The following is a 13,155-nucleotide window of genomic DNA, read 5'->3' on the forward strand; positions in this document are numbered from 1 at the left end:
CTCTTGGCTCCCCCGGACCGAGTCCCGTCTGTGTTCCTGCAGCTCTGAGTGCAGCAGAATGCAGCAGCACTAGTGCCCCAGAACCCCGAAAGAAGGAATAAACCCTTTGAGTCTGGGGGAGCTCAGGGGGTGTCAAACCTTGTATGACAGATATTAAAGTTTCTGCCCAGCTGATACTGCAGTGAGCTGTTCCTGCTCACCAGCTGTGGGTTTTGTGACAGAGGCCTGTGCCCAGCTGGACAGATGTGCAAAGGCCACACCAATATCATGGGCATGGGCTAGTAGCCCCTTCACCCCTTCCATTTGCCCACCGGTCACTGCAGGCACCCAGACCTGCTGCCCACGTCACTGAGCTGTCACCTTGCACCACTAGGACCTGAATCCATTTGTTCTTAGCACACCAAGTAACCCACCTGCCTTTCTCTTTTCCAGGTGGGTCAGAGAGGAGCTGTGAGTGATGGCTCTGGCACTAAGATGCCTCCGTCTTCTCCCGTCCCAGCTGCGTCATTCGTCGTTCACGGTGACCAGGGCACTGCCACAGGCTCCCACAGGCTGCTCTGCCCTGCTCCTGGATGGCTGCAGGCAGTGTGTCCATCAGATGCTGCTGAGCAGACAGCTGGCTACCAAAAAATGTAAAAACAGCTGCTTCTTGCCTGGTTTTGCAACCCCCTTCTGTATATTATACATAAATATATATATATATATGTAGGCCAACATGCCCAGGTGCTGGGCATTTACTCATTAAAATATACTTTAGTTTATCAATACTTATATATCAATATATATGTCAATATATATCAATACTGAACCTGACAGAGACTTTGATATTATCTTTTTACTTTCAAATGTAACAACTAACTTGTCAGAAATAGAAATTAATTTTTTTTTGTAACCTGCAGCTAAAGGTAAAGGGCAGAGCCAAGCCAAAGTGAACATCAGTGCTGCCCTAGTTGAGGATATTATCAATCTGGAGGAAACCAATGAAGACTTCCAGGCAGTCATAGAAGCTCTGAAAGAAGATTTCAGCAGAAATCTCAGTGTCAGAACCTCACCAGGTTGGTAACTTCCTTGTCTGATGCTCTGTAGCCTGTGAATAAGGATACAAATCCTAGTAACAGAGAACTCAGATGTTTTCAAAGTTGATTTTCTCTCTCTGGAGTTACTCACTGGGCACCCAATTGCTTCAACCTTGACATCCCCTACTAAAGGCTTTCTTCACCCTGAGCTTGACCAGGAAGAATCCATTTTTGTTAATAGCTTCCTGGAAATAGCTTTGGTAAGTGGGAGATGTCAGAATTGTCTAACTGAACTGTTTGCAGATGTGATGGAGAAGCAGGTTGTCAGCTAACGGTGCAGTAGGGCAGGAAAAATCCAATTGCCATTAAATTGGCCTTTTGGAATTGCCATCAGGCTGGTGTCTGGCACATACAAACTTCTTTTTGCTGTGCATCTTTGTGGGTAGTGGCCTGTACAAGCCTTGTTCAGTTAGTGAATTTTGTGTTCTAGGAAGAACTCGGAATGTATTTGACTAAGCTGCAGTTCCTATAGCACTCTGAACCTACACATTTGTAACTGTATCAAGTTTCAGGGATAAAACTTAACATTAAACAATGACCAAACTAGAGTCATTCACCACCCCAGCTCTGGCAGGGGCACTCCTGTCTTTAATGGAGTTGGAAAACGTAGTTAAGTCTCTTAACTATTTATTTTAACCGTAGGTATTTTTTTAATTGCACTGATAAAGTACCTCCTGTCCCATGTGCCTTTTGGCCTGTTAACATTTTGCAGCAGAAACTAGAGAGCAGATTAAGAATGGCTTAGGGAGAAACTGAATACTTTAAATTAGGCAGTGTACAACACCCCTCTGGGGACCTGGGAAAAAAAGAGGAGTTTAAGAGAGCACTGCTAAGTTAAAGACAATATTTGTCTTGATTTTTATAGCAACATTTTGATTTTATTTAAGCACTAAGAATTAAAAAAAAATAATGATTTCCTTTTAATTCTTAACAATCCTGCTTAGTTTTCCTATTCTAGTAGCAAAAACAAACGAGTTTTGTTTTCATGTTTTTGTGCTTTAGAGTAGCTTTGAAATATTTAGCTTGCAAATACACAGGGGATGCCTGAACACAAACAGCACCTGAAGTCTGAATAAACATGTTTTTTTCCTGTGTAGCCTCTATATTTTGCATAGCAGAAGGGAAATGGGACACTGTGGATGCATTTTGCTTCAGCATTGCTAAACTGCTGTATCATACTGAAACTCCCTGTGCTTGGTTCTTTTGAGGGGCCCTGGATCACATCACTGTGATGACAAAAGATGGGAAGTTTCCTCTGAACCAGCTGGGGCAGATCTCACAGAAGTCACCACAGCTCATTGTAGTGAACATGATCAATTTTCCAGAGGTAAGGACACCTTACCCAAGGCTTTGCGAGGGGAGATAATTGCCATGGGAACAAACAGGGTGATGCTGAGCAAAGGAACATTCAGACAAAATCAGTCAAATGTGGCAGGGCTGGAGCACTGGCTGCACTGTGTGTCACTTCACACTGACACAGAACAGAAGTCTTTTGCTGCTGACAGCATGGGGTGAGCAACTCCCCAGCCCTGCAGCTCACCTGCAGCAGTGCAGGGTCAGAGGAGAGTTACATGCTGTGATTGCTCACAGGGTTGTATCCACTGAGTGCCACAGCATGAGGACTTTGCTTTGGGGACTGCTTTCCTGTCAGTTGGATCTGCAGTGACACTAAACATGTCAGACTGGGTGTCTGGATTCATTGTGCCCTGCCAGCTCTCCCCATTTCACATGTATTTATGGCACCCATCAGTCTTGAGCACACACACACTCACCTGAACTACACACATGGCTGCATCTGCCTTGTGTATTTATTTCAGTTCCTTGTGAAGACATGGCCACACACAGAACCAGATGCGTAACTGGAATTTGTGCTGGTGACACCAAACACCTCTAAAACTTGCTTACTTATCATCAGGGCTGGTGACACACCAGAGAGCTCATGGGAGCAGCTGCTGATGGAGCCTCCCTGGTGGGACTGAGCTGGCCTGTGCTAAGTGCTGTCACTGCTGGGGTTGGTGAGCTCCTCCCCTGGCAGCGCTTGCAGGTCAGAACCTTAATTAGATGCTTTGACTTACACTCTGTGAGAGACAAGTTCCCTTAATTTTCTGCAGGAGCCTTGCCCCTAAACGAGGCAGCAAATCCAAATCTCACCTTGGGCTCAAGCCCTTGTGATCCCTGCAGCATAGATAGAGCCAGGCAGATGGGAGCAGGAGTGAGCACAAGGTTAGCTGTTCATCCTGCACCAGGTCTGGAGGTTTGCCAAGGCTTATCTCTTATTTATTTTGCAAAGGCTTTCCCCAATTAATTAAGTCAGCAAAGTCTCAGAGGAGGTCAGTATAAGGCACTCGATGCCTAAGTGTTTCTTAAAGTGCATCCAGCGTGTGTAAAGCTCTGAAGAATGGAGGCTCCTCATCAGCGAGTGCGCCGAGGTCCTGCGGAGTGCTGGTGCTGAGAGGGCCAGGGAAGTCACTCCATGACTCAGCCTGTGTCCAAGCAGGAGCTCAGGCTGAGAAATTGGCATGTGAGAAATTAAATATCCTCTCTATAACATTGCCTACGTTTGCTTTCTAAGCCAAAGGACCACTTGTCTCTTGAACTAGAGCTGGAACTGTTTCTCTCAATGGAGTTGTTTTATACCATAACTGTTCTGTGGATAGATTGAACTCTTTTAAACCACTACAGACACGATTATTGATGTCATTATTTACAGCATATAGTCAGTACTTCATGACATTGCGAAGCAAATAAAATTGCCTGAAGAGTCTGAGAAATAAAATAATCATAGAAAAGGACTTGCAGGGCCAAAATCTGTTTACCCAAGAGTTATAAAATGAAACAAGACTGGTTTTTTAAGTATGGTTATTTTTCTCACAGGCTGCCAGAGGATGGGGGATATATTGCAATGTTTTCCCCTTCCTCTCAATATTTTCCCCTTCTTCTATGTCCTCCAATTTCTATGTTAAACAACACCATTTTTACTGAGTGCTTCTTTCCTACAGAGCAAACACTGTCCATAGAATAACCCATTTACATTCCTAACATGCTGAGATCATTTTGGTTGCATTTGCTCTGCCCTTGTAGTTTCAGAGGACAGCAGTTGTCTCTGACAGAACACCAGCAGAGCATTTATTTCGTCAGGGACCTGAACAAATCTGCAGAGCTTTAGTTTTGCCTCAGTTGACAAAAGCTGAGCTTCATAAATACTGTGTGAACTACATAAATACTGCAGCAGCCTGGAGCTAAAGTTAATGATGGCAAAGAGCATCAGAAATAGCATCGTGCCTGGTAGGAAATGCCACACAAGTGCCATGAGAATTCAAACTCACTCAGGCTTGTCACTGTCAATGTCAAGAATGAAGTGATCTGGCAGAGTGCACAGGGGGCTCCTGGACAAACTCTGCTTTAACCCCAAAGCTCTGTACAGGTACAACCTGTGCCCTGCCACCCACCTTTCAAGCAAATCAGTGTCAGCCAGTGCAGGGGACTTTTGAGAAGTTAATCCTCAGTAATAAGCTGTAAAATAAACACAGAGCTGGGCACAGACACTATTTCTCTGCTACTGCCCGGCTGTCCTGTGGTCAGGTTGTAGTGCTGAAGTGGTTAAGTTCGTTAACATTTCTAAATTGGCACTGGGTGATTTCTAGTGGGAAGCATTCAGCTGGAATTTTTAAATGCTCAGAATCTTTCATCTCCTTCGCCACAGTCAGGCTCTGCCTTGGGAATTTATTGCGGTTTCACTCTGCCTTGCCTCAAACCATTCAAATAGTTTCAAAGAAGCAAAACAGTTTTCTTTTGTTGTTGCTTGCCTTCCCCTCTCCCCCTGTGTGCCCCCCTACCCCGATACGAGCGGCCATAGTTTCCCATTCGGTTTGATCAAAGCTCTCTGCACCAATGTAACTTCCTGATCTTACTGGTAACAGAAGTAAATGTTTCCATGTTCCATGGAGATGGATTGCCAACTATTGACAGAGTTCTGGCATATGGGAATGATTATTTCCTAATTCCCTTTACCGTTTGATCTGTTTTACAGAGCACAGCTGCAGCTACAAAGGCTATAAGGGAGAGTGGCATGAACCTGAACCCAGAGGTGGACGGGACGGTGATTCGGGTGCCAGTTCCGAAGTGAGTATTGATGCACGAGTTCATCATCTTGCAAGATAACACAGTAGGTTGCCCTGAGTGCCCTTCAGAGGGTGAGCATGCCTGATTGCTGTAATCCAGCTGCTTTCCAAATAGCTGTAGTTCAGGAAAAAAATCTAAGCCCCTAAAAGCATCTGGTGGAACCTCTTCCAAGTGTCTGAGCCGTAAGTCACCACATCTTGGCATCTGATGGTTGGTCTTATTCATCTTCGCCCTGCAGAGTAAGCTTGGTCCTAGCTGGCTACAGCACTTCGACCCTGCAGAGGAAACTTGGTCCTAGCTGGCTACAGCACTTCGCAGGAGAGAGCCAAAGGCTTTTGAAGCTGTATTGCTGTAATTCAGGGGCTGAGCCTTTGCTGCCCTGCTCTAAAGTCCTGGAGTTTCACCAGCATAGAGCATCAGTAAGGCAGGAGTGGACCAGTAATATTAGGGGTGAGTAGCACCTTGCTGCAGAGAGCACTAAAATGAAGTGGTGGAAAAAAGGCAGGAAATGGATAGCTTTGACTGAAAAATCCTCCCCACTTCTGTATAATATGTACATTGTGTAACTGATGGTTGGTTGGAAATTCTGGTGTAGGGCTGATGGAAAAGCAGGCTGTCCCTGGCTGAGGGCTGCTCACTTCCCTCACTTATCACAGGTGGCTCCCAGCCCTTGGACAAGGCAAGAGGTGCTGCTGCATCAATGCTCCAGTTTTGATCAGGAGAAGCAATCCTCATGATTGCTTAGCATGCCTTTGGGCTGCTCACATCCTGGGGTAAAGACAAAACAGCTCCCACACAGGGTGAGGACAGCTCCACATGCTGCCTCTGTGCACAAACCCCTTGCACATGCACTGCCTTGCACAAGCAGGTGACTTCTTAGTAAAGATAAACCAAGTATTTCTTGTGCTTTAGACCTCCTGTAAGAATTCTATGGAATTTTACCCAGCATTTTGATCAGAGAAGTCTAATTGCAGCTTTCCGTTGCTGTCGGTGAGAGGGAATGACATTACCATTCTATTTGCTGATTTTCTTTCCCTGTGCTCCCTGCCCTTCCCCCATTCCTCAGGAGAGGAGGCAGAGGAGGAGGAGGGCACCATTATCTTCATAATTGCTGAGGCTCCCAGGTTGCTGTACAGTGGTTTGATTGTTAATGGGCACTTGGGTCATCCTTGAATATGAATTGCAGGGGAGGAAACTCCAAAACTGCAAATCCCAAGCTTGAACAAAATACTGTGTTTTTAAACAAATGTGTACAGTCTGTCACTATCTTCTGTGGGGCTGCAGAGTGACAACAAGTCTTCTCTTCCCAGGGAAGCTCTGCCTGGTGAGCTCCTGTGCTCCTCTGGTGTTTCAGGGTTGCAGCTCCTGGTCCCTTCCCCCCAACTGCTCGGGAGCCCAGGGAGCTCCAAGTTAGGTTTTTGGCTTGGAAGCTGTTCCTGTGGGTCTGCCCTCACTGGCACTTCGAGGCCCTTTTGCTCTCTGGTTACACAAGTGGTTTGTTCAGAGTTTCATCCACTTAGCAAGAAGACAAGCAGGCAGTTCCAGCCTTTTAAAACTTTCTAATGTGAAGGAGGAGGCAGAAATAACCAAATTCTGCGAGAATCTTCTCTTCAATATTTTATCTTTCATTTACTATTTAAAATTTTCCAAATTTTTCCTTATTTCCAACAGTTTATGAAAGAATATAGGACAGACAGATGCAGTGAAATTGCCAAAATTGTCTGGTGTGCAAAATGAGCAACAAATCCAAAATGAAGAGACAGTATTCATACTGTTTCTGCAGGAATTGGTTTTTTCATGAAGGGAGGCACAGTACAACCAAACCCAAGTTGTCCTGACCTGTTATTAAAACCACTTTTTACTCTGACCTGTCAGCTGGACACACATGTGTCATAGTTTGCCTTGTACAGCTCCATCTGTGCTTCAGGGTGTTTCAACTGAGCATTTAAAAATGGAGTTTGCTTTTCAGTATTTATTATATCAGTTTAGGTTTTGCATTGCAGTTTTAACAGCTAAAAAAAAATCACTGGTATGGTTGGTGTTTACTTCTGCTGCCTGCCAGGATCCCTCTGCTCCCCAAGGCTTTGGCCTGTTTGTGTGGCTAGCACTGCATAGGCAATATTTATTTGTGTAAAAAGCAGCCTCTGAGGGTTTAAAAATAAAAAATAACGGAGAACCAGCCATGGGAACGCTTGTATTGGTTGATCTCTTGGCCGAATTTGACCTGACCTTGTGTCTTTTATGGTATTGCCTCATTTTTAGATTCATCTTTTTTGGACCCATTGTGTTACGCTGGATATTGTTTGTAAATCAGTAATATTTTTACACATGCTTTACTGAAAGCCAGATGACTCATTTGAAAGTTTAATGACTCATTGTGAGCTTTTTTTTCCCATTTGCCCTTTAAGAAATATGCAAAGATACCTACTATGGGGAGAAAGGACCCAAAAAATTTCACTTGAAAGCACACCAGAGCTGTTCTGAGCTGCGGTCACTCATCGTCGGGAGTCTCTCGCGTTTTATTGAGCAATAAACGTTGCACCCTGTGTTTATCTGCAATTATGAATGCAGAGTATTTAGCTAAGCCTGCTTTCCTTGAACTGATCCTTCTCCTTCACAGGAAATTCCTAGTGTTTGTGATACAGAAATTGCTCTTATCCGGATAGGAGTCCTGTGTTGAGACAAGCCGTGTTGTGCTCTCTGTAGGTCTGCACTGCCACATGGGATGGGACACTGAGGACTGCAGTGCTTAACCACAGAGCTGGGGAAGGAGAAATAGAACTGTTACCCTTGGGGTGGGATGTGTTTGTGACCCCCTGACACGTCAGTCACCAGCTCTGTCCTGGTCCCCCAGGGAGCAGCAGGGATTGAGCCCACTGCTCCGAGAGCTGCAGGGGAGGGCAGCAGGGGTGATGGACAGGGACATTGTCCTCATTCCCCCCTGTGGCTCCTCTTCCCCAAGTTCACTTCACGCTTGTTTTGGCTTTAAAGAGCGGGTAGGGGCAGTGGTTACTAGACAGAAAAGAAAACATACCTAAGAACAGCTCAGAAGTCCCAGATCTGGGGGCAGAATTGAACAGCTGTCCTTAGAAACCATGGGCCTGGCTCGTGTTGATGGATTCCTTAACCAGAAACAGCATCTGCTTGGAAAAGTGTCCGTTTCTGGCATCGTTGGTAGCATTGCTGAGAATTTACACACAGTCTGGCTGGAACATAAAACCCGCTGAGAAACTCCCCGGCACTGCGCGGTGATAAAAAGAAATTGGTGTTAATAAAGACAGACAAGGAGGCATGAAAGCTGTGACCCCGTGCCAAGAAGCAGAGGAAATCTGGCAGCGCTGCATAAACAAAAACATTTCCTTCAAGGCGCAGCAGCCTCGGGCAGGCGAGTGATACCCTCGGCACAACTGGCTGCGGCCGAGCTCGGGCTCCCGCAGCTGGGCAGCCCCTGCCGCCCCGCAGGAGAGATTCCCAGCTCCCTCCTCCAGGCTGAGCAGCCAGGATTGACTCCCCACCCCCCGAAAAGCTGCCTGAGAATCTGACCCCAGGCAGACCTCTGCCTGTGAGCTGGCTGCGGCGGCTCTGCGTGTGCCACGGGGTCTCTGGCCGGGGAGGTCGAACACGAGATGTCCCAGGGGCATCAGTGTTGGGGTGCAGGGAAAGCACAGGGATCCCTGCTTAGCCCTAATCAGGCATCCAGGCCAGACTCAAGCTGTGCTGACCAGAAGCCTCCTGCCACGTGTGATGACTTAGGTTGGATATTAAGCAGAGGTTCTTCCCTCAGAGGTGTTTGGGCACTGAACAGCTCCCCAGAGCAGTGGTCACAGCCCCAAGGCTGACAGAGCTCACGGAGCATTTGGACAATGCTCTCGGGCATGTGGTGGGGTTGTAGCAGGGCCAGGTGTTGGATTTTGATGATCCTTGTTGTCTCTTCCAACTCAGGATATTCTGTGATGTTCCGTGGCCATCTCCCTCCAGCAGTGCCTGGCAGGAAGGAGACAGGCCAGGCAGGGTGCCTTGGGGTGCTGCTCTCTGGGTCTGTCAGCTTTCCTAGGGATCCCAAATTCCTGTAATTGCTAACCAGTTCTGGGAAGCCTGTTCCTCTGGCACTGTGAAGTAAACTGGCAGAAGGCCAGTGCCTCTGCAGACATCTGCTGTGAGAGACCTGACTGCAGGGAAGGGACCAGAGCACGGGTGACCTGCTGGGCTGAGGGTCCGACCGTGCCCCAGAGCCTCCCTGTAACACACCCACAGTGGGACAGAGCCCTTGGCCCACGTGTCTCCAGCTCTGCAGGAAGAGTCCTGGCCTCAGTGTTTTGGTGGCCTAGGCTGCTGCAGCCAGTTTCTAAATACTCCTGAGAAGTGTTTATTTTGCCATATCTCCAATGAGCGGGTGAGTGCTCCCCTGCTAGTGGGTCTCAGGCAGTGCACTGGGGTTTTCCTTCTCCAGGCAGTCTGGAAACTCCAATAGACATGAAAATACTTAAGTTAAGCACTAGCAGTTGACAGTGATCAGCTGTAGGTGCTGGAGCATTACCAGAGCTGAGGGGACATGTTAGCCATTCCTGAAACTTTTTCAGGTGGCCAGGTCCCATCATCACCTGCAGTTTCTAGTTTGGGATGGGAAGTTGAGGATTTCCTTGTGGCACCACAGTGGTAAGTGGCCCTGCATCAGGGAAAGGTGAAGCTGAAGTTTTCTTGGATCGAGTTACCTGTGGCTGACCATGTCCAGCAGTATCCTCTTGTCCAACTGGGTGTTCATGTTATCCTGTTCATAATGAGCTGGAATAAGGTTGAGTGAAACATAAGCGCTGTAGCTTCCAGGTCCACAGTTCAGGATCTTCAGTTGCAGGGAGACGAATCAGAGTTTCAGGAACAGAGGTTTCCTCCCAGCTTTGCAGGATTAAACTTTTCAGCTCCATCTCTCAGGTCTGAAGCTGGATTTTCCCTCTTTCCCACACATGCTTTGGCAGCAGGAAGAAAGGAAAGTCTGAACATTTCAGCATGACTTTCAGGCACTGCAGCAACAACTATAAACCAAGTAAGATTCAGTCCAAGTTCCCCAGCTTAGGGCCAGGCTGGAAAGTTTCCATCCTAGGCTCAGGACTTGCTTCCCTGGGGTGTGCTGTCCTGGGAATGCTGTCCAGGCGTGGACAGTTCACTCAGGTGGACCAAAACAGATAAAACCATGCCCTGAGCTGTTCAGTCCCTCTGCCCTGGGACACAGTGCCACTACACAGGGTGAGCTCTGTCTAACACCAGCAGCTTTTGGGTGTCCCTGGGCAGGGCAGCACCAGTTGGAGAGGATCAGTCATTTACCCCAAGTCCATTCCAGAAAATAAGTCTGGCTGTGCTACACATGACACTGTTTTCCTCCTTCCCTTGCTCCCAGGGTCACAAGAGAACACAGGGAGAGCCTAGCCAAGCTTGCCAAGCAGTCCACCAACAAGTCCAAAGAGGCCCTGAGAAAGGTGCGAAGCAAAAGCATCAACCAAGTAAAGAAGTTCAAGAGCAAAGTGTCAGAAGATACCATCTGGCTGCTAGAAAAGCAGGTAATTTTTCTTTTCTTCTGCCATGTCATGGTGTCTCACAGCTCAGTAGTGTTTGTCCCAGCCCTTGCTGACAAATCTCCAGCACTGAGAGCCCAGCAGGGGAATAGGTGGCCCTGGGCTGAATTTTTGGAATCAGCAGTGGCTTTTGTATTTGCTTTCTTTGTGAGATTTGGGGCTTCAATCTCAAAGCCAAATTTATGATATGAACCATTGTAAGCTGACACAGGAAAGAAAAATTCCCCAAACGCTTTTGTACTACAAGGGATTGTTGCACAAACCAGCTGAATTTAGGGAGCCACGTCCCTGGCTGTACCACCACTCACCCAGTGCCTGGCCACTGCAAACAGCTGGTGTTAATGAGGATTGCTGCAGTTGTTATTAATGAAAAGGCTAGCAAGATTATCTCTGTTCCGAGTTTTTGGCTCCAATTCAGGAAAATACTTAAGCACATGCCTAATTCCCTAAGAGCAGATGTCACTAAAAGTCAATTACTTGGGCATAAACTCAGGCACAAGCCTAAGTGTTCTGCTGAATTGACGCCTCTGAAGGCAGGCCATTACTTCTTAGATGTTTGTTTATTAACAGCTAAAGTTAGATACATTGCAAATGCTCTGGGACAGTTCCCTGTGTGCTCACAAAAATAAACATCGATATACAGAGAGCTTGTGCAAGCAGGAAAAATGGCCATGCCATTGTAACCGAATCCTGTTGGGAAGCAGCTCTCCCAGAGCAGACAGATGGTTTGCTGCATGGGTAGAGGTGGTGTCTCGAGTCAAATTTTTGCTTGTACCCAAATATTTCAGCATGAAGAAAGGTCATTGTCAGACCTTGAGAATCAGCACATCTTAATCACCAATGCATAGCCCCTGGTGTGCTCCAGCCTTTACCTGCTCTCACTCAAATAAGTGCCTGCCTGGTTTGGTCCTGTTTACACACTTGCCATGTCCATCCCATGTTACCAGGGGAGCTGATCCCTGGGCAGGGATCGAGCAATCATCATTTTACTTCTTTTTTCCAGAAATAAATAGTTAATTGATGTGTGAATTCCTGGTGTGCACTAAGGCTGCACTCCTCCTCTCACCTGTTTGTTCTAATCCTGGGAAGGCTGCAGGAGGTCACCAGCAGTTCTTTGTCTCTGCCCTCCCCTACATATATCATAAGTACCTGACCAAGTCACTTGTGAAGCTCAGCCAGGAGTTTGTGTGTGTGTCTCTCTTTTCAGAGCCTTTAAGCAGCACCTGCTCTCGCTGTACAGATGCAGCACAGGCACAGTGTTCCTGAGGGCTGGTGGAAAGACCCAGGAAGAACCAGTTACTGCCCCAGCACTGTTTGGGTTTTACTGGGACTTTGGGCTTTGTTGTGGAGGGTGATCCAGTCAGTCCTTTCCCTTTACACTCTGGCATCACCTCACGTGTGACTCTGACTTGTACTGTGTCACCACAGATCCAGCAAATGGCAGATGAAGCTTCTGCAGAGATGGACAAGCTGCTGGCAGTGAAGACCAAGGAGCTGCTTGGATAAACACCATCCCAATGGGCACACTCCCCCTCGAACAGAACGGACTGCCACATGTCCCAGCACCTGTCTGTGCCCAGAGGCAGCAGCCTCAAGGATGTGCAGAGGTGGCTCTGTGCCTTGGCTGTTCCCATTGCCCACCCTGGGGTGTGCTGGAGGGAGGGGGGAACACTCCTCACTGTTCTTTATCCAGGTGGGAACAGAATTTGATGAACTGAGATGAAAAATAAAATATCAGGAAGGAGGACTGCAGGCTGCTGGCAGGGCTGCCACATGGAAGCTGAGGCACAGAGGAAGGACTTGTGCCATTTGTGTTCTGCACTGCCAGCAATGAGGGGAACCTGCACTGTCCTGCTGCAAGCCTCAGCATTTATTTTTGCTTGAAATAAAGTAAAAATGAGATGTGGAAGAGCAGCCTTGGGACAGCTAGTTCCTGGTTGATGTATTCCTTTGGGTTCACACATCCCAAAGGAAGCATTTGCCTTGTGCCATGGCCAGCAGCTGCTGGCACCATGGCCATCAGGAAGGGATGAGGGAGCTCAGCACCAGTTGAGGGTCCTGAGCACATCCCACAGCTCAGCTCCTCACTACCAGCAGATACTTGCCAATGGCAGCAAACGGCCTGGCTGCAGCCTCGGCCGTGTAGGAGGAGGGAAGGTGGTGGCAGCCCCCAGCCCTGCTCCCAAGGCATTTGGGTTCAAAGAGCACCAAGTGCTCTGCACTCCTTAAATAAACAACTCCCAAAAAGTTAGTTTGTGTGCCGTGGGGAGGGGGAGGAGGATGAAGGATTTGCTCTGCTAGGGCCCCACATGTCAACAATTTCTCTGCTTTGTGTATTTTGGCCAAAGCCCTCACCATGATAAATGGAGAAAGGAAGATGGTGAGCCCAG

The 13,155-nt window shown here is 47.5% G+C and overlaps 1 protein-coding gene across 1 annotated transcript; it reads left to right on the plus strand.

The window, feature by feature from the left end:
* The first annotated feature begins 432 nt into the window (after positions 1-432).
* MRRF (mitochondrial ribosome recycling factor) lies at positions 433-12,357 on the plus strand. Its single transcript, XM_009084816.1, has 6 exons — positions 433-632; positions 900-1,055; positions 2,285-2,403; positions 5,107-5,198; positions 10,591-10,750; positions 12,194-12,357. Exons 1-6 carry the CDS (start codon positions 458-460, stop codon positions 12,269-12,271), a joined length of 780 nt encoding a protein of 259 aa, XP_009083064.1. The 5' UTR covers positions 433-457; the 3' UTR covers positions 12,272-12,357.
* Positions 12,358-13,155: the final 798 nt, after the last annotated feature.

Source organism: Acanthisitta chloris, unplaced genomic scaffold (genome assembly GCF_000695815.1).
Source record: "Acanthisitta chloris isolate BGI_N310 unplaced genomic scaffold, ASM69581v1 scaffold11401, whole genome shotgun sequence".
Taxonomy (NCBI): domain Eukaryota; kingdom Metazoa; phylum Chordata; class Aves; order Passeriformes; family Acanthisittidae; genus Acanthisitta; species Acanthisitta chloris.

Coding starts and splice junctions, on each gene's coding strand:
- MRRF (XM_009084816.1), top strand. CDS start 458: ATGGCTCTGGCACTAAGATGCCTCCGTCTTCTCCCGTCCCAGCTGCGT. Junction 5,199..10,590: donor ATTCGGGTGCCAGTTCCGAA/GTGAGTATTGAT, acceptor CCTTGCTCCCAG/GGTCACAAGAGAACACAGGG. Junction 10,751..12,193: donor TCTGGCTGCTAGAAAAGCAG/GTAATTTTTCTT, acceptor GTGTCACCACAG/ATCCAGCAAATGGCAGATGA.